The sequence below is a fragment of the Macrosteles quadrilineatus genome, unplaced genomic scaffold (assembly GCF_028750875.1).
Source record: "Macrosteles quadrilineatus isolate MER2022 unplaced genomic scaffold, UCM_ALF_1.0 Scaffold_5__1_contigs__length_97177068, whole genome shotgun sequence".
NCBI classification, from domain to species: Eukaryota; Metazoa; Arthropoda; class Insecta; order Hemiptera; family Cicadellidae; genus Macrosteles; species Macrosteles quadrilineatus.
This window is the reverse complement of record NW_026542598.1, coordinates 85879609-85900686: the sequence shown is the minus strand read 5'-3', so window position 1 is coordinate 85900686 and position 21078 is coordinate 85879609. Positions and strand designations below refer to the sequence as shown.

At 33.7% G+C, this 21078-nt stretch overlaps 1 protein-coding gene across 4 annotated transcripts; it reads left to right on the top strand.

Annotated features, from left to right (window-relative positions):
* The first annotated feature begins 1498 nt into the window (after window positions 1–1498).
* Window positions 1499–17562, top strand: LOC128994750 (uncharacterized). Of its 4 annotated transcripts, none has more exons than XM_054419507.1 (8): window positions 1499–1741; window positions 4377–4578; window positions 7473–7622; window positions 8438–8656; window positions 9928–10147; window positions 10518–10620; window positions 15018–15169; window positions 17220–17562. In XM_054419507.1, the coding sequence occupies exons 2-8, from the start codon at window positions 4504–4506 to the stop codon at window positions 17309–17311; spliced, it is 1011 nt and encodes a 336-aa protein (XP_054275482.1). In that variant the 5' UTR covers window positions 1499–1741; window positions 4377–4503; the 3' UTR covers window positions 17312–17562. The 4 variants fall into 4 exon arrangements, with proteins under 4 accessions (XP_054275482.1, XP_054275484.1, XP_054275485.1 ...); XM_054419509.1 differs by having other exon boundaries at window positions 1514–1611; XM_054419510.1 differs by having other exon boundaries at window positions 1568–1584.
* The last annotated feature ends 3516 nt before the right edge of the window (window positions 17563–21078 follow it).

The following is a 21078-nucleotide window of genomic DNA, read 5'->3' as shown; positions in this document are numbered from 1 at the left end:
CGTAATGGTAATATTGGCTACCATTTTGGATAGAGAAGAGATAGCGAACTCTGGTTTTCACCATTCTTTAAGTTTTTGTAAACACTTCAAAATAAGGTGGCACTTTATGGGAGCTTACATTGAACAATTTTTATTTGCCCCCCCCCCCCCAAATCCCCCTTTTGGGGGGACACTCACAAATTTTAAATTTAAAAGTTTTCAAGCGGAGGAGCCAACAGCTGTAATGGTCGCAATACTTAAATATTTTTGATACTATGATTCTGTTTAGGCATCAAGTTGTTAAATTAATTGTTTTTCTGGGAGTTGGAGAGAATACTGATATCGAAAAATAGATTAATTAATTACCATTAGAAATTTTATTATAATTGTTATATGATTAATTAATATTTCCCCTTAAATTTTTCAACCAATAAAATTTTCTGAAATAAGTTAAAGAATTTTAATTCAAAAGAAATATTTGCATTATTATTATTATTTTATAAGCATATTATAAGCAGATGTATTATAATTATAAAAAGGTGTTTAATCATACATTCAAAGTCAATGGTATAATGTGTTTACGGAACGGCTTGACAGTTTTTTTGAGGGTTTGTTACAACTGCTGGATCGTGCGAGACTTGTGTTATTGTATAATACCTGGTGTAATGCACATTCTTCTCTTCTGACTAAAATAGTTTGACTTTAATGAAACACTCCCTTTGGAAAAGTGTAGTCATTCTCGTAAAAATCGCAAATGCAATGGTTTTATCCACTTTGGGCTGTTAAAATGATTTGATTTTTTAACGCGTAGCACGGATTAGGGTAACGGAGACAACATACTATAATTCATCCTACCAAAATAACTACATAAAACCACAAAGTTTTAGTTTGATTAGTGTTTGTTTATTTGTTGGATGACTTTATCTATTAAATATCTAAATAATATCTAAACAGATATTTCTCAGATTTCTTAGATAAGATATTTTTAAAATATATTTAATTACATGTAGATATCTTTAGACATATTTCAACCACTTTGAATATTCATTGGATACCTGGTGCTGTTAGGGGAGTGGTTGAATCTTGATGGAAAATATTTGCGGAGTGTGTTTGGAGCTGGAAGTGTTTGCTTTTAAAGTATAATCAAGTAAATTAATTTCGACTCAATAAATAAATGCCAAGTGCCCCCATAATACCCCATTTTGGTGGCTGGGGCAAAGTTGTAACTTTTATGGAAAAGGGCTATTTCTTATGTTGTAAACATGTACCGAGTTTGGTTTTCCTACTGCAACTCGTTAAAAAGTTAACTGGGGGGTCCCTGACTTATGTCATTGACTACGGTATATAGCCACAACGTTGTGGTTATATAGTCAATGCTTATGCCTAACTCTGTATAATAGTCATGATAATAAAGGCAGTGGGCGAAATATGACAAGAGAGATGCAGCTGTTGTAAGTGCAAGTCAGCTGTTTCATTATTGGTTAATGGTTGGAGACTAGAGTCCAACCAATAACCAATCCAAGGGAGGGCTGTCGTTGCTGTTCTGTTCGTTCTGTTCTGCGTTCTGCTTCTGGTTTCTGTTTCTGACTGACAGAAGCTGAATCTGTGCGTCTGCAAGTTTTAGGTGTTTGTGTAATGGATTGAAGATTATTTACATATTTATATGTTAGCAAAAAACCATCATTTGTGTTAAACACGTTTGTTTGAAAGATAAAAAAATGACTCAACAGTTAGCAATTAGAACTTTTACACCTAATAATAGGTATAACAGTCATAAGTGTAGGCCTAATATTCTAATTTTGGAGAGATCAATGTAAACCTGTTTCAGTTCCTCTCGCTATGGCCGTGTTGGTTTTGGGTTTCTGGTGTTAGTTAGTAGCCAAAACCGATGTAGTAAGAACACGCTAATGCAGTTTTACATCATATTATTTGAGTTAACATTTTTTAAACATTAAGTTATTTATGCTTTAAGCCAATCATGACATAGGTATTTAAATAAGTAAATGTGGAGCCCAGATGGAGAGTGCAGCATAGTTAATTATTTCTATACTTTTGAACACTGACTTATTATTCGAAACCTTAAAATAGAGGTAGGCCTAGGCTAGGCTTAAATCTTATGTGGCCATTAATTTTTCATTTCATCTTCATGTTTAAATTTACAAGAAAACCATTTGTTCTTATGATTTTGCAACCCCTAATATTTACTTGAGAGTCTAACCTATTAACTTAGGCTTAGGGGCCTATTCTTTTTTGCCAGTCTTTGAATTTTTGATTGGTTTCAAAGAAAATAGCTAAAGATATATAACATTTTTTTGGCTTGTCACAATAATAATTTATTTTGCGGTAGTCTACGTCCCTTGAAACAAAGAGGTAACTTAGTTTATTTTGCCAACAACCCTCGAAATATATATAGGTCTAAAACCAAATAGGCACCAATAAGGGATGTTAAACACATATAGACCCAATCATGAAGCGACTGAACCTTGGCTTACTAATTATTAGCAAAGCTAAGTTCCTTTATTTTTATTTGGATATTCCATAATAGACTACGATAAGAAAAAGCAGCCCTGTCCAGGCAATAGCCTAATAATAATAAGGAGCCAAGTTATCAAAGAAAATAACACTAACTGTCTAATATCACCCCCTTGCACATTAAGCAAATAAATTAATAAACTTTTTCATGTTGAAGCCTTCCGGAATTTATTTTATTTTATTTTATTTATACATGCCAACGGCTAAGCCAATACATAGATGTAAACAAAAACTGAACAATATTCAATACTCAATAGAATACTAAATAGGCTACATAGATGAAAAAAAAAAAAACAAAAACAAGCTGAACAATACAATACTCAATAGAATACAATAATAAATAATCTGACAATGAATAAGTTAACAAAGACTAAAGATATAATAATAATAAATATATCAAAGAGCAAATACAACAATAGAATTTTTTAACAAGAATATATATAACAATAGAGGCGTTGAGGCTAGTCCAACATCTCCACCAGGATTGCTTTGGTTGTCCTCTTTATGGAGGTGTAGCTGTCGGCGAAGAAGTCGACATCACGAGCAACTCTGTTGCCCAGCCTGAGGATTCTTGCCAGAGGACTGTGAAAGTCATAAGTGGTGCCTCTGAAGCGACGGCCGAATAGGTCTCTGGATCTTGTTATGGTAGGGATTCTGATGTCTATTTCTAATAGCAGCTCTGGACAGCATATATGGCCCCTTAGCAGCTTGTATAAGAGACCAACATCAGCAACGCTGCGCCTCATGTGTAATGGCCGTATTTTCAGCTCCTCAGCCAGAACATCCGTTGGCACCTCCTGATAGGGGTATCCCTGACGGAATTGGTAATCAATTACTGTATAGCAGGTTACGTACCTTGGACGGCAAGGTATGCAACCTGTTATAATTAATAAACTTGGTTACTTTTGCATTTTTATACATTTGGGTTACCGTGCTTTTTAATACCTAAGGTATCTAACTTATAATCTAGTCTAGGCTATTTTCACTTAGATTCACGCTCAGTAAGCTTCAAATAACATGGCTTAAAATATCTTGATTTTTAAATTTATTCAAAAATATAAAACGATTGCTATGCATTAAAACACAAAATATTCAAGCCTCAAAAAATGCAAATTTTTCATTTAACCAATTAACTCAAATCCAACCAACTAAGTTACTGTTAATAATTAAGTTTAGTGAAAAATGTAAAATTCAAAAGTATCTGTTCAAATGTAAACAAATCTCTTCTCCATAAGAAAAACATTGGAACTTTAAAGGCCTCTGAGACAGAGCCCTGATGGAATTTCTTGAAAACGTTTCTTATTGCACACCAAGACCTTATAATTGGAACCTCCATTCCAATTCTGAGATGTTAAGTTATAACTTGCAATTTAAAGATATATACCTACCGTACTTAAGTCAGTGAGTGAGTGGTATTTTTGCCTTTTATAAGTGTAGATTAAGCAATTTGCCAAAGTTTATGAAAATACCATAGAGACAAGCAAACTGCAGATGAATGTATTCTACATGAAGATAAATACGAGAATGTAGGCTTGTTACGCTAATCTTCAAATTTGAGCAGAAATAACTGGAGACTAACCTGTCTACTGCTGTAACTACTTTCTAAGCTGAAAAAATAACTGTCTACTGGAACGTTTGAAAAATCCTAATCAACATAAAACAGAGCCCCGGCAAACTTTTGTATACCTCTCCATTATGTTATCGATATCGAACGCTGGTTGGACAGCTATAAGTTTGGTTATCCATCAAATCAATACTTTTATTGTTCGATAATCATGATGGTCTCTTTGCCAATGAAATCTGCTGAAAAAGGAAACATTCCTAACAATTGTTATTCCGTAGTCTCTCATCATCATTTGTTTCAGGGATGATGCTTATAACAACAGCTGCTCAAGCCTTTGATAATGGTCTTTGGTAGTCTTCCCTCTGATCCTCCGACTATCATTATGTCAACTTCATATCTATGCTGAGTCCTATACTTGTAGTTATAAAATGCAACAAGAAGGCAAACCAAAGTTCCTTAGATTCCATCAGGGTAGTGTACGGGGAGTCGCCTTCAGTCCAAGGGTAGGAATAACATAAATGTTTTTAACATAGCCTAATTAAGTTAAGTTTCTAAGTAATAATGTGCCCCATTCAATTAGTAAAAAATGTAATAACTTGTTTGATTGATCAAACAAGTTATAGACCTACCGTTTTTGGGTAAAGCACTCAATTTCTGTAGAAGTTGGTAGCCTAAATTTTGTACATTTTAAATGCTATTTCAGAAGAAAACTGACTTGGCTGAATTTAAAATAGGAATGAGCAGTGATAGGTCAATCATCGATTGTAAAATCGGTATCAACCATCACGGATTGTTGTGAAAACATCAATGATTGATGTTTTTTTAAAATTTTAACTTTTTTGTCTGCTTTCTGCCTGAGCTTGTTAAACTAGCTCCTACCTAGTTAGATGTTTGGCAGTTTCTATTTTACGATTTTAAGACAAAGTTTACCGGTCTTAATTGCTAATGCTGGAGAAGGAGTGCTGCCGCTGATATTTAGGCTATTACAAATGATTTTTCGGAGCATATAGAATATTATTCATTTTGATAGCCCCTGGACTACGAATAATGACTTATATAGGCTTACCTCCGTCAGTAGTCCAAAATTGTGTCTTTTTCAACTAATGTTGTTCAAAGCTTACATGTTTCGTTGCATTGCAACATTGTCAGAGCTTTTTGTCAAAAACATCAAATAATTTACACATATGACAAAACACGGAACACGAAACATTTAAACACGAAATAACACGATAGCGCTATCGACACGGCACGGCAGCGGTTGTAGGTAGACTGGACACGGGTTAAGTAACTTCGTCCCGTCCTTCTCTGTTATCAGCTCGGTGGTCAGCTGTTCCAGATGAGATAACGGTGTTGAAGAGGGAGTGGGACTTGAATTGAAGTTTATCATTGAGGATGTATTCCTTGTGTTCTTCGTTTACGTTCATTTTATATATCTCATACTCCTCAAGTGTGTCCAACTTATTACCTTTCCCGCAAAAATGTAGAACTTCCAAGCCGTTCTTAATATCACTCATTGAGTGATTACAATCTACAAGATGTTGAGCAAACGCAGATTTTTGTTTATGGTGTTTAGGATCTGGTCGGTGTTCTTTATATCGTGTTTGAAAGGCACGACCTGTTTGCCCTATGTATTTGCTAGGACAATCCGGACAAGATATCCTATACACGCCGGTCTACACACAGACAGCTCAAAGAAGAAAAAATATGTCTGTGTGGAATATAGTCACACTATCCAACACGCATTAAAGAAAGAACTCGCTAAACAAGGTATTGAACTAGCCTTCAGAACCACAAACCGTACCAGGAACGTGTTGGCAAATAAGGTTGAGATAGGTGACAAAGTAGATAAGACCGGCGTGTATAGGATATCTTGTCCGGATTGTCCTAGCAAATACATAGGGCAAACAGGTTGTGCCTTTCAAACACGATATAAAGAACACCGACCAGATCCTAAACACCATAAACAAAAATCTGCGTTTGCTCAACATCTTGTAGATTGTAATCACTCAATGAGTGATATTAAGAACGGCTTGGAAGTTCTACATTTTTGCGGGAAAGGTAATAAGTTGGACACACTTGAGGAGTATGAGATATATAAAATGAACGTAAACGAAGAACACAAGGAATACATCCTCAATGATAAACTACAATTCAAGTCCCACTCCCTCTTCAACACCGTTATCTCATCTGGAACAGCTGACCACCGAGCTGATAACAGAGAAGGACGGGACGAAGTTACTTAACCCGTGTCCAGTCTACCTACAACCGCTGCCGTGCCGTGTCGATAGCGCTATCGTGTTATTTCGTGTTTAAATGTTTCGTGTTCCGTGTTTTGTCATATGTGTAAATTATTTGATGTTTTTGACAAAAAGCTCTGACGATGTTGCAATGCAACGAAACATGTAAGCTTTGAACAACATTAGTTGAAAAAGACACAATTTTGGACTACTGACGGAGGTAAGCCTATATAAGTCATATAGAATAAGCACTTCCACCACCCATGTAGGTAGTTGTATCAATCTCACTCTTCTCTTGTCTTAGGCTATCAAAGTCTAGTCCAGTTTGTGTTACTTTTGCACAGTATTCTATGTTTCTTTAGCCTTTCTATACAATAACTGCAAAAATTCAATTTTTATCAAGACCAACATTAAAATTTGCATTAAAACCAATAAACAATCCAGTTTAAAAAAATTTAATATTTCGATAGTAGGTAAAAAAATTGATGTACCGTAACAAACATTGGTAACCTACCACCGATGTGAAAAACATTGAACTTGGGACATTGAGAGAAAAACATTGATGTAGGCTAAAGAAAGCATGAGCTATCAATAGGCATTCCTAATCAAAACAAACAAACAAAAATTCATCTAGGCTAATGTAATTAGTCTCGAGCTTTTAATGTATTTAAATACTTTTTATAACTGTCCGATGGAAATCTTGAGATTTTATAATATAGGCCTAGGTGGTTCTTGCCCGGTAACGCTCAGTTTTTGACATTAACTAAATGTTTTCTTCGTATTTTAAGGTAATCTTTTCATTGTGCGCTTTACTCGCTGTCATCATCACTAGAGGATTGCCCTATTTAGCCGTATTTTAGCCTTATTTAATAATTTTAAAGTTTGTAAATTAAACTTTAAAAAGAAAATATTTGTATACATTGTGCTCAATTGATATTGGACATAAACAACCTACAAAACTGTCTTCAGCTGATCCATATGGTTGATAATTTAATAATAGAGTTCTATGTTCAAACTTTTATTTAAGCCTGTTAAGACTAAATCAACACAAATCCATATGAATTAGGCCTATTATAGGTAACATACAGTATCCTAACTAACTTTGCCTCTGCTAAACGTTTGATTCTTTATTGAATTTGAATACTATCAACATGATCCAGGATCGGTACCTGTTTTGCTCCGGTGCTTACGATGGAAAAGTCAACCTGTATTCTGCTTTACGCATGGAACTACTCATGTGCTACCAGATCACCACCATGACTTTAGCGAGAAACGTCAATGCCGTACGGTTTACTTCTGATGGATCGAGAGTAAGTGATTGTTTATTTCCTTTGGAACAGAACTTCCAGCCTAGTTTTTTGTGTGCTTATTTTTCAATAGCCTGGTAAAAATCAAAGGCGAGAGTTAGGTTAAGTATTTTAACCAATGGATTTCTCTGAATACCCAAAACACAACACAACTAAAATGTATGTAAATCTTACCCTTTTCAACAAGATGTAAGGATTAACTTAATCCTCTTGAAGATGTTTTGCTTTAATCTTTCTGTTAATCTTCAAGAATAAGCTAAATTTTCTCATAGCCTAAATAATAAAAAAAAATCAAAATAGGTTTTCCTCTTTAAATGACAAATTGTTTGGCAGCTTTGTAGGCCTACTTTTGCCACATTGTTACCTATAAGCAAATAAGATAGAGGCCTTTTTAGTCCTCTTCAAGATTCACTGGAACTAAACTAAGGCATTATAATTATACCTGCAAACTAAATGTATGCTGGCAGAGAAACTTAATGAGAAAATAAATCATCAACTCATGGACACAGCATTTTTAGTAAAAGATATCTTTATTTTTCCTTGTATTGGTACCGGTAATAGTTCAGTGTATGTGCATTTTTCAATAACAATACCATTCTCCTTTTAATTAGGCTCTACGCTTACGGTATTTTAGTTAAGTCCTAAATGTTCCTACAATGAACAGATTCTGTACTTGCACTCAATAAATAGGCCTACCATGTTTGCAAAAATGCAGTCTTTACTTACTACAGAAATAAATTGAATTGGATATAAAGTTAGTAGTAGCAAACATCTAAACCAGTAATTTTAATCACTTAAGTTAATAAATTGTTTGTCAGATTCTGGCGGCAACAACGGCGCGGCGGTTGGCAGTGGTGGATGTGGAGCGAGGGGAGCAGCTGTTGGCGTACGACAACTGCGCGTATGGAGGAAGAGAGCGCTCCGGCCTCGCTACCGATCCTGTGTGTCCCAACATGGCCGTCTCCGTGGCAGTGAACGGTAAAGGCCTCACACTGCTGGACCTGCGGATGCCTCTGCCACTCGACTTTGTCTATGATGTGAGTGGAAACGTTTTCTCCAATAATTTTCGGCTAGGTTTTGTTTTTAGTTCGATAAGACTAGCTATCTTTTTGAAAAGCTCTAATGTTTTTTTGTGAGATTATGTAGAAATTGTTTCACTGCTAACAGAAACAAACAACTGCTGCAGCTTCATTAGAATTTAAATTACTAAACCAAAAATTATTTACTCATCCAAGTGGGAGTTGTCAGGTAGGCCTATACTAGGCTTATACATAAAAATACACAGACATTTAAGCAAGGACAATTTATAAAAATCCCATTGTTCAACAACTGCTGAGTAAAGTTTGAAAAAAATCACAGAGTTAACGTAGTGACTTCTCAAAACTAAACCTTCTGATTACTAGGCATTCTGTTAACCACATCAGATTTTGAATTACCAGATACTGTATTTTTATATTGATGTCATCGGTTAATAAACAAACACAATTGGGATATATTCTGTTGATAAGGAAAGTCAGTCAAGTTAATGGTCTCAATATTGACCCTTGAGGGACACTATTTTTGACGGTTTTTGTCGGGTAAATATAAGTTCTTAATTACTATGTTCTGGTCATTTATGTGATCAATTAACATACTGCGGCCTGCGAGTAAAATATGATTCTAACTAACACCAAGATCTCCCTTACACAGTGTACATTTAAGTTTTTCAAGAATTGAATCATGTGATACACTTTCAAAGGTACACCTTGTAAGAAGTAAAATACCCATGTTAATCGTGCAGTCTGGGATTTTTAAATCATAGCAAGTTCCTGCGGCAGTTGCTTGGTAGCAAAGGAGTTGTTATCGCTGGCATTTGGGTCAATGGGACAACAGTAAAAACGGCAGATTTTGCCGCTTTTACTCGTGTACGTATGAGTATCGTACAACCAGTGTGATTGAATCAGGGAATCGGCAAAGCAAGAGAGGTTGATAGCAAAATGCTAGCAAGCAAGGTCATTTTAGCGACAAAATACAGTCTGGTTGTTATTCATTAACATTTCACCTCTAATAAGGTTTGTATTCATTGTCAAAACTCAGATTTATTTCTGTTACTTCACCACCACTATTTTGTTTTATGTGGGATGATACACAACTTGGAGCAAGAATTATAGTTGTAAATTATAATAGGCTTACTTCAAACTATACACCATAGTGGTTGTGAATTAGGTAATGGAAAAGGTCCTCTGATCCTATCAGGTACATATAAAGTTGGCCAATCTAAAAAACCAAACTAGTATCCGATTGTTTAACTTAAACTTGACAATTCCAGTTGCACGAGAGTCAAATCAGAGACGTTTGTTTCCTCCACGGGTCGTGGCCGTGGGCGAGAGGTCACCAGTCGTCCATCTTGACCGCGGGGTTGGAGGGTACAGTCAAGATTTGCACGCTAGACGGTCGAGTCCTTCACAGTTTCACAACTGGCCACTCGGTCAACACCGTCTGTCCAACTCCCGAGGCATTCAACCACTGCGCAGACGACGGATTCACCAGTGAGTAAAGTAATGTTGATTAGATTACAATTCTGACACAGAAAGGTTTGTATTTTAGGGTGAAAGCCGACTGTTACACGAATGAGATAGTTCTGACTTTTCTAAAAAAGTGAAAAAGTTTCGAACTTTTCTCAGGATTGAATTGGTAACTTTACGATTTGGGCTAGATGGGCCTACCCACTCAGCTACCCAGGTAAAAAAAAAAAAAAAAACTAGATAGGAAATTCAAACTTGATATTCTCTGATTGCTTGGTGATGGCATGTTTAAGCGAATTTCCCATATTAATAAGCTATTACCGTAGGTCTCATGGTAAGACCTGGATCTGGGACCGATTTACAGTATATGTATATATTTTTTGTTTCTGTTTAGGTTTGATCCTCAGTGGTGGTGAGTTGGTGTCTTCGTATGTACCTGATTCTGGAATCCAAGAACATCTCAAGGAACACAAGGAGATGCCCATCTGGAAACTCAAGTAAGTGATTTTATTGACTCGTAAACTAACCTATTGCAGGGTTTAATTTTTAGCGAATTTCCCATAGTGAATAAGTTATTACAGTAGGTCTCACGATAAGACCTGGGTCTCTGTCCTTTTTTCTTTTTGGTTTTGAGTCCTCAAGATCCTGAAAACGCCCTCCGTTCAGATTCATATATATCGAGCAAAATAGATCCAATCTTGATGAAATTTGGTACAAACAAATAAACCTACGTTACGTTTCTTATAACAAGTTTTCTAACCATCATGATCGGACTATGGAAACGGGGGTTTATGGGGGGTAAAAATTGAGTTTTTCAGTTTTTGACCCTATGAACATAAAATTTTGAAATTTATTTATAACTTTTATGAAGTCCTAGAGCCTAAAAAAGAAATAGATAAGTATATTCGAGCATTGTTGTCTGTAACAGTATGCTTGTTTTGTTTTACATAGGCTACATATATATTTTTTAATTTGGCAATTTTGTGTATTTCATACTAAGCTATCAACATTTCAATAAAAAAACACACCTATGAAATAGATCTGAAAATGTTTAAGGATAATATTTTAGTGGAAATCTAGTACCTAGGTAAATTGAAATTCGCTTAGTCTGCAGGTTTGTTGCGGTGGGGTATTTTTGAAATTACCGTTACCCTATTTATTTATTCTGTTTGTATGAAGACATTAAGATTTTCATTAAGAAGACATTTAGGCCTAAGACATTTCAACTAAGCCTACAGTAGGTAACCAAAGGATTGATTATTTCAATCAGAATTATAATTTGCTGATTCAAAGTTTGATTTGGAATCAAAGAACTTAAGTTTTAAGTTAAGGCGATCAACATTATTTATACATGCCATAGGTATTATTACTAACTAATCTCAGTATACCTAAAAATGTTATTTTCATGGCTTATAATTAAGTCGTAAAAATAAGCTTACCAAACTTTACAACACTATTACAACTACTCTTGGTGTGGTTTAAGAAGAATTTGTGGCTGATATAGTGGTTAAAGCACAGGACTTCTTCCCTGGAGGCTTTCACCAATGTTACTGTTGATGTCATAACACACTAACGTGGTAGTTTACAGTCACCCTTAAATTGAACTTCCACTCATCGAAAACTCAAATACCTGGTTGATTTTTTACAAAAATATTCCCTCAAAATCAGCATATATATTTCCTACTAGCTGTGTGCCCGTTCTACGCACGGGGATCTTATCGTAGCCAGTTGAAACCTTCTTATATTAAGAACAGCAGTTGATTTGAATATTTTCAGATATGCTGGCAAAACAATTATAGATAAACCTTCGCAAATACAGTATCTGACAGTTTCAAGCACAAGCCAAAACAAATGCTTCGCAATTAAATGTCACCCGGATCATGTTGGTCCATATTTTAAATCCAATAATCCGATGATTAAACTAAAAAAAATGCTTTATAGATCTATGAGGCATAGCCCTAAGGTAGGCCTGAAAGTTATTTTCCACAATGGTTAAAAGTATATAAGGTACTACCTCAACCTCACAATTTAACACTTTATTCGGGTTGACATTTTTCATTATCAAGGTGCGCTTGTCCTTTCCGTGAAACACTGAGAAAAAGGACATTATTGCGTTACCAACAGACATACACACACAAATCCAGAACTTAATTAGGGAATTTGCTACGCTTTAAGCATAACAAAGTAGGTACATATAAAATTAGTATTTGAAATCTTTGTTAACGTTATCAAATTTTATCACAATTTATATTTGCTTGGACCGAAGATGACCCGTAATGCTGTCAAAATTACGGCTTACTATATGAAATGAAGTACTATAGACGATTTAGATTGGTAATTTATAATACAAATTACCAAAATAGGCCACGAACTATTGATGCATAAACAACGTAAAGCGTTTAAACAATTCATGATGGTTTACTGAGTTTTTACTAAAATGCGTTATCGCATAAACTAACATTTTGGAATCCAGACAGAAAAAGCAAAACTTATACAGTTAAATTGAATACGCCTGTAATAAATAAGGTGCAACACCAACGATTACTAATTTGTAAATTACAATGATGTTGTAGTAGGTAAAAATTATTCTTGCTGCTACCAACGGTTCTAAGGGAAATCAGTACCAAAAACCAACGTTTACAGTTAAGAACTATAGTACATCCGATCAACTGTATTCGTTAATCAAGTCCCGAGGATATTGATCTTTTGGTTTTGGATTTTCTCGTAAAAGGTTATTGGCAGTCAAAGTTATTTACCATAATTTCTTTATTTATAAACAACTTTTAATGTAAACTTATCGGTGTCAGTTTGAAAAAAAAAAAAAAACAACCTTATACAAACAACTGTTTTGTTATTTAACAGATTACGTATTCTCTAAACAATGATTGGCTATCTATTAACATTAGAAGGGAATGTGATAAAAATCACACAACGTTGGGTTTTTGGACGTTTGTAATTTTATTTCTTAAGTAGGTAGGCCGTCTATCCTAGGAAAAAGTACCGGCATCAAGGATCGTCGTCAAAAAGGTTGTTATGAATAATTGGCTAGGCGTACGTACCCAAGAGATAGGCTATTTGCCTATTGGCTGTATGGTCCAGCGATTGCATCACACGGTGAGTAGAAACTATTGACTATATATATAGTCAATGTTAAGAACAGAAAGTGACACATTGGAAACCGAGTTTAGCATCATCTGTAAACCTCTGTTACAATCACCTACTTCAGTTGTGATTTTTTTACTTTACACTTTACACAACCGCCATTGAAGCGCCGTCACTGAGTGGAAATCTTGTTTCTAAGCTATTGGCGACGATCATTATAATTGAATTTAAGTTTCCCACCCGTATACAACACTGATTCAAGGTCTTCTTTCTTGTTATCAAAACTCAAGAACAATTTCATACACTAAAGAATTTCTGGTTCCTGACCTGGATGATACCTAGTTAATTAATTTCATTTACGGTTACACTATTACACTATATTATTGAACTTGCGATTAATTAAATGCATTATGTAAGAAAAACGTTTTTAATCTCACTTTGTTGGGATTCGCTTTCAAAACGTGATCGAAAATGGTTGCGGTATTTGTAAACAACATTTGTAAACATATCAGTGATAGCTATAAAAAATAATCTTGATCCGAACAGCTGTTCGTTATTTCATAGATGATTATGTGATAAAAATTGGACGAAAACTTAAAAAAAATCGCACAAAACTGCATTTTTGAACGTGCGTAATTTTATTACAAAGTAGTGAGACCATATTTTGATCGCTAAAGACACTCTCACCAATCCAGTAAATACATTAAAATGACTTGGATCTTGATAGGTACTCTCGTTTTCCTGGAGAAGATTGCGTAAAATGCCATCTTGAGTGTTGCAGACAGACAGACAGACAGACAGAAATTTAGATGAGACTTGTTTCGGCTTCTTTAATGTATAAAACATAAAAATAACCTAAAAATGTATGATTCTGAGCAATGTACAGACAAAACTCTAATTTTATTTATATAGATTTGAATAAAATTAATTTTAATAAGTACCTACTTAGGTTTCCTGTAACAGGGTGTGTTTTTTATTGAAATGTTAATTTGTTAGTATAAAATGGACAAATTTGGCAAATTTAATAAAAATATATCACCAAACAAGCAAACTACAACAGTTTATTTATTCTTTTATAAGTACAACAAGGAAATTTTAAATTTATAGTTTTTCAAATTTTCTCCATAACCATTAGTTATACATCAATGCTTTACTGTGTAAAATTACAGTAGAACCTCGATAGTGTGACACTTTGTGGACTTAAGGGATGTCCAAATTTATTAAATAGGCTACTAAAAAGCTTTACAATTTCACTGTTCATCAGTTTAGCCTCAAGTCAACAATAAATGTTCAAGTCAGCTTACATCACAATAAATATCATTAAATACCAATAAATATCACTTGACAAAATAGCTCAGCCTGTGTCGAAAGGATGCAAGGATGGTTTTTAAGCTCTACAAAATAGTTAAGAAATAAATTGAAAAAAATTAATGGTCTATTGGTGAAAATGTGAAAAACCCATTTTCACCCCATAAACCTTCGTTCCCATTGTCTGATCATGCTGGATTGCAACTCGTTTGAATCAATGTGGTTTTCTAAAAAAAAAAAATCATTTAAATCAGATTATTTTTACTTGAGTTATCATGCTGACGTGAATATGAATATGGTGCTTTTGGTCTCTGGGGACCTCAAAACAAAAAATTAAATCGGTCCACAGTGTAGGTCTTACCACAAGTTGTTCAGTAATAGCTTATTCACTACATGGGAAATTCGCCAAAAAAGGAATCTCAATGAAGGGATTTGCTTCATAATTTTCCACAAGAAGCTAAACAATAATGTGGTTTGATTGCAGATACACGTCACAAGGCAGTATATTGTACTCAGCGTGTGACGGAGGAGTTTTGAGGAGATATCGCAGATATCCAGACCATCACCAGTACTTGGGGGAAGTGTACAAACACAAAGGAGACATCCAGGACTTGGACATCTCACCCTACGATGAATGTATCCTTTGACAAGTCAGCTCAAATGATTCTTTCCCAGAAAGTGAACACATAGTAACATTGTCTAAGGCCAACATTGACTTGCAGACTTTAAAATTGTTTTGTTGAAATAGAAACACCAGTGGCATACCAATATGCTCTTATTTTAACTGTAGTTTCAAGGTTATTTTTATTGCAAAATTTCCCGAAAAGGATCATATTTTTATTTATAGAAACTGAAATGGTGGTAATTTTTATCAAAAATATAATTTACGGTTGATTTATTCTTGTTTGGACACCACATGACCAAAACATTATCCAAACAAAAAGTTCCATAAGAAATTATGAACTGTGCTTAATAAATATAAAATGAATGGATACAGTTTCATACTTAACAATTCCATCCTGAGAAAAGTCAGTTGCTTTTTGATGGTTCTAAACTGCACCCACGAATACTAGAAAAATACCGGTATGGCTCATAAACATAATCAAATGACGTTTTTGGCCCAAAAGTAAACAACACCCCTATACTATACTCTGTCTGAATTTAATGTGCAGTTGAAGGACAAATTTGTTTTCCCCTGTTTTCTCCCTGGCCCCTGCCACCACAACATATTAGCCTACAGCTGATTCATACTGTTTATAATTTTACAACAGTTGTCACTTTGTTTACATTTTAGTAGTGAACAACATTGTGATTATTCTGATGGTATTTTTTTGCAGTTTAATATTATTCAGTCTGTGTTTAATTGATAAATGTTAATTAGAAATGGCCAAAAGGTGCCAAGGCATTACCGTTCAACCTAAAAATACAATTTTTAGAGTGTACAATTATTTAAAAAAGCTTTTTTATAAATCTGCAGTATGACACTGACTCTGATGGCTTAAGCGAAGATGATGGTGAATATCTACTTTCCAGTTATGAGAGTGAATTATGTAATGGACCGTCTCCAGTACTTTTTAACGTCCACATTACAACTAATATTTGTTTAATTTACACCATTGTGTTCATTTTGTGGTTTAATATATGTTTTAAAAATCAAATTAAATTTATATGTTTTTACGAGATTTGTTTTCTATTTGGTGTGTACTAAGGCATATTGGCCTTTTATTATTAAGGATTTGAAATTTTTATACAATTAGTAAACGATGAAAAATGCAAACAATTTATATAGCTGTTACATAGAAATGGTTTAATTTGTGTGTACCTCCAAATATAACTCGTTCATTCAAATAGTATAATCAATTTGTTATGTTAGTTTATCCTCAGTAAAAGAAAACTTCTACTTGTCATTTACCTAGTGAGTTTAATGTTGTACACTGATTACTCAGGCATAAACAGGATAACCCAATGGTTTTCATCCTGATCTGACCTTAGGGCTCCGCTAGAGACATTGACCTATTACCGACGTTATTAAAATAACAACTAAATAAAGAAGTAAAGAATCGCTTTAGAATTTTGAAAAAAGTTCACCACAATATTAACTAATTTAATAATGTATAGTTACATTACCAGAACTGAAATTGTATTTAAAACAATCCATCAAAAGCAAAAATGTTAGTCCAGGATTATGTATATTACATTAGCCTATAACAAAACTTTTAGTGAAATTAAAATTGATACGTAGATTATTTATTGTTAAAATAAATCTTATTGTTTATTATGTGTGCAGTTCAATCATAATAAACAAATGCTTCCTAAAAAACCTGTCTGCAATATAAAACAGATGATTGTTACAGGAGATTTCAGTGTAGAAAAGGGTAAATGAGTGGGAGATTTACCATGATAGGGAAATCATATGTTGAATTCCAACCGCACAATTATTTTAGACAGACTATAGGTGGGGTCTCATCCACACAGCGTACTAGCTGTCCGTGTCCGGCAGAGACCGGCCATCGCGCAACCACAGTGAACTAATACGTCTAAGGCCAAAGCCAGTACCGTACCATTGCATAACCACAAACGGCCTTCTAAAGTCTGAAATGACCAGATCCACACAGGAATCTATTGTGTGTATATTTATTTTAATTTTCAGCAGATTTCACTATTCAATTCCTTAACCGTTGACCAGACATCATCACGGCATCCAAGGACAAATCCGTGGGTGTACTGAGGCTGGGAGCACCGAACCACGGTTGGACCGAGTACTGTGAACTCACATGATACATAACATGTGTTCTTCTTCTCAGCTGTGTAAATTGTGTACAAAACTATTCAATTTTAACCATTGTTAAGTCTACATACAGCAACGTTTAAACGCGCTATCAAACTCTTCCTTTACAATTCTCAGTTCACCAAAGACTATCTACACATCGTTGAATGATGTAAACTAGTTAGTATTATTTCCAAATACTTAATTACGATGCTTTAATTTCTTGTAGAATATTGTATAGTTTAATGAATTTTAATCTTTATTTTAAATCTATTTATTTCAGAATGCCTCAAATGTGAATTTTTCCTAAGTCTATATTTTTGTTCATGGAAAGATTCAAACATAACAATTTTATCTGGCTGTGGCAGTCTGCAGAGCTGGCTGTGATGTGATAACAGAAACTATTAGTTTAACACTATGAATGGGCTGATTCCGATTATTTTATTCCGTAAAACATTAGACTCGATACATTGTGACTTGATTTCATATCAATTCTAGAATCATTTTGTAATCTTCTACCACTTTGGTTAGGATTTTGGAACTTCTTAAATTTGTCACAATTGTGACGACATATTAAATTTTCAATTGTGCAATTTTTAAACTTGGCAGATGTGTTTTGCAATTAAATAATATCAAAAAATTCCTGTTAAAAAAAATTGATGTTATCTGTATCCTGCTGGATAAACATGATACAAAATTTCCAGAATGAAATTATTATTGTGATTATTTTTGACAAAATCATTTATCAAACTTTAGATCTTTTGCATGGTTGATATATCATAAGTAATATATTGGTAATATTCTTCCAGTTTGTATTACTTAATATGGTCTGGAATCAAAATTGAGGTTTACATTTTAGTACTAGAACCTGAATCGAGCAATTTTGGAATCAGCCCATCACTAATATAATACACTTGTTACAGCAAACCTGTGTACTCAGAAATTTTCAATTATTATTTGAAGAAAAACTACGTGCAAGATAACCATTGAGAATTGCATTGGTGTTTTGTTTTCCATAAACACTCAGATCTGCTGAGCATGGTAAACCCTGCTATTTTATCACAAACACAAACTAATGTTTTATCAAAGTATACATATATGAAGAAATGGAAGATGAAGTTTTATTATTCTTTAAGAGAATATCATAACTATGTGAAGTTTAAACTACTACACAATCTATATATATCAATCTACTAATTGGGATCAGATTCCTAATTAGTCTGAAATGCAATAAAATTGTATGGAATAATTCATGTATTTTTATGTGAAAGTTACAATAGTACCTTATAATAGCAAGGTATAATAGTAATTCCACCATCAGGGTAACATCGTGATCATAGCCCAACTTTTATCTATGTTTGATATTCTGTAATCTATTACACATGCCAACCTTTTGCTGAACTATTTTCAAAATTAAGGCTACAATTGGACTCTGATTATGGTGTGAGAGGTGTAACAAGTCTATATCTATCACAATTGTAATATTGTTTAAATACAGTATGTTACAAGAATAATTGTTTAGAATGTGCTAGAAGACATATTTTTTTAAATTCATATAACAGTGCCAACACGTAAATCGCTAAAGAAGCTATTCAAAATTATCTCGGTTTAAAATTATGTTTTTGAGAAAATGTTTAAGTTTGAAGAGGATGAGCTTCAATCAATACAGATACCAATAACTAGAATTTTTTTTTTTTGTTACCGTCTATTTGTCAATTATTTCAACATACTTGGAGTTAAGCTTTCAGATTTTTATAGCGCCACAAACTTATCACGTTGGCTCAGCTATGTTGGCAAAGGTACCAAACCTCAATATTTTCAATTTTTTTTTATGGGTAGACACTGCAATAATGGAAATGGTTGATTACTTTAAAATTTTTTGGATATATTGAGATACTTTACTTAACTGGACAGCTTTTATAATCTTATCACCAATTAAAGTGGTATATTTTTAGGTCTACTATTGGAATATATGACAGGGTTTAAAAGCTTAAATTAAATAAAAATCTGCTCTTTCTAGGGAAAATACCGTAATACAAAACAACTGTGTTAATTTATTATATTCCTACATTTAATTCAATTATCTTGTTGCTGGAGAGTTAATATTATTTTTCAACAGATGTTCATAATTGGTCCAACCTAATCAAAAATCTTTCCAAGGAAATAAAGTTCTTTGTTTACAAACGCATTTACTTGTACAAAAGATTTTTAACTTCTTAAATTGTAAATTATTGTATAGATGTTTCAAATTTTGAATTTAAGTTTGTTTTATCAATAACTACTAAAGCTTATATCGATGGTAAATAAAGTAGTAAATGTTTAATTGTAGTTTTTATTATCTATGTTGTAAAAATTATATGTGAAGGGCTGTAACTAAACTACTAGATAAATGTAAGGGATACTAAGCAGAAAGAAGTCCATTACTATATCGTGGTCCCTTTTCAAACACCACTGCCATTTTAATCAAGATAAATTTGGTATTTCAAACGTGTGGTAGGGTGAGTGCACCAGGGAATGACCATTTAAGCTTGAGTTTTCACTATGACATGAAAAAAGGCTATTAAGCGACAGTTTAAAGATTAGCTTTAATGTCTTGTATGTATTCTCCTCCAATGTTAAAGCTTAGCGTATTATGTTCTAGAATGTTGAAAATACAATTTATGGCACCTAAGTTATTGCACCATTGAATGACCGCATATTATTTGACCTTTTGAAATTGTATAAACTAAACTCCTTTTCATCAAATAACCCGTTCAAGATTCTCATGCCGAAGCTGGAGACCCTGTATAAAATGATAACCATTGCAGGATCGTTGAAATATAGATTCTAGTGAAAGGCTACTTTTCATCTATTAAATTACTGTAACATTGAATTCATGTCAAATTTTGGTTACAGCGTATTCACATGATTTCTGATGAGATTCCTTCTGAGATTGCCTCCTGAGATTTTGTGTTTCCTAGCAAGCACTTAATCCTTAAGAAAACTTTGTTTCTAATTATTTGAAAAAAATGTTATCCAAATCGAATTAAAGACCCAAGCAGTCATTCACTGGCTATACCCTTAAGTTGTGATCCAGTAAATGACAGACTGTTTAAACAATTGTTGGTTTGGATTATGATCTCAAAATGAGTACAGAATTGTACCCTATTTTTTGTTGTTGTAATTACCAATAATATTTTACAGTTTCCACCAATAATCAAAGAACCATGACAAACACAACCAGCCTCGTTTGTATAAGACTTTGTAATAGCAACCTTGAAGACAAACTGGTTGGAACACTTTTTTTGTGTTACAAAAGGATGATTGCCGCTTTTTTTTGACCAGTGACGGGGGGGGGGGGGGGGGGGGTTAGTGAGTTGGTAGATTCCAATCAGGCTCAAAAGTTACTTTTAAGACCGTTGATATACTAGGAAAAACAAAACGCTTGATATGAGGTTTTTTTAAATACAAAACGTTTATTGATTGGTTCTCTCACCCTACGTACTAATGTCGATTATTTTTAGCATGAAATAAGTTTAAATGTAAATTATTTCATCAATAACATAAACATACTGTGGTAATATGTAGAAATCGTGCAATATAGTGTAGAGTATTTTATAGTTTTATCAATCGATAAATGTGCTTTATAATATTTTATAAGGATTAACAGTTTGATTGACATTTGTAGTGATGTGCATCTCAAATTTATATTAAACATTTGTAAAGTTAAAACATGGAGTTATCCTTTCCTTTTGCTCTTGATGTTTTATTTGGTAAAATGGTTGTCAGATAGATAAGT

Coding starts and splice junctions, on each gene's coding strand:
- LOC128994750 (XM_054419507.1), top strand. CDS start 4,504: ATGCAACAAGAAGGCAAACCAAAGTTCCTTAGATTCCATCAGGGTAGT. Junction 10,148..10,517: donor CGCAGACGACGGATTCACCA/GTGAGTAAAGTA, acceptor GTTTCTGTTTAG/GTTTGATCCTCAGTGGTGGT. Junction 15,170..17,219: donor CATCTCACCCTACGATGAAT/GTATCCTTTGAC, acceptor ACCGTTGACCAG/ACATCATCACGGCATCCAAG.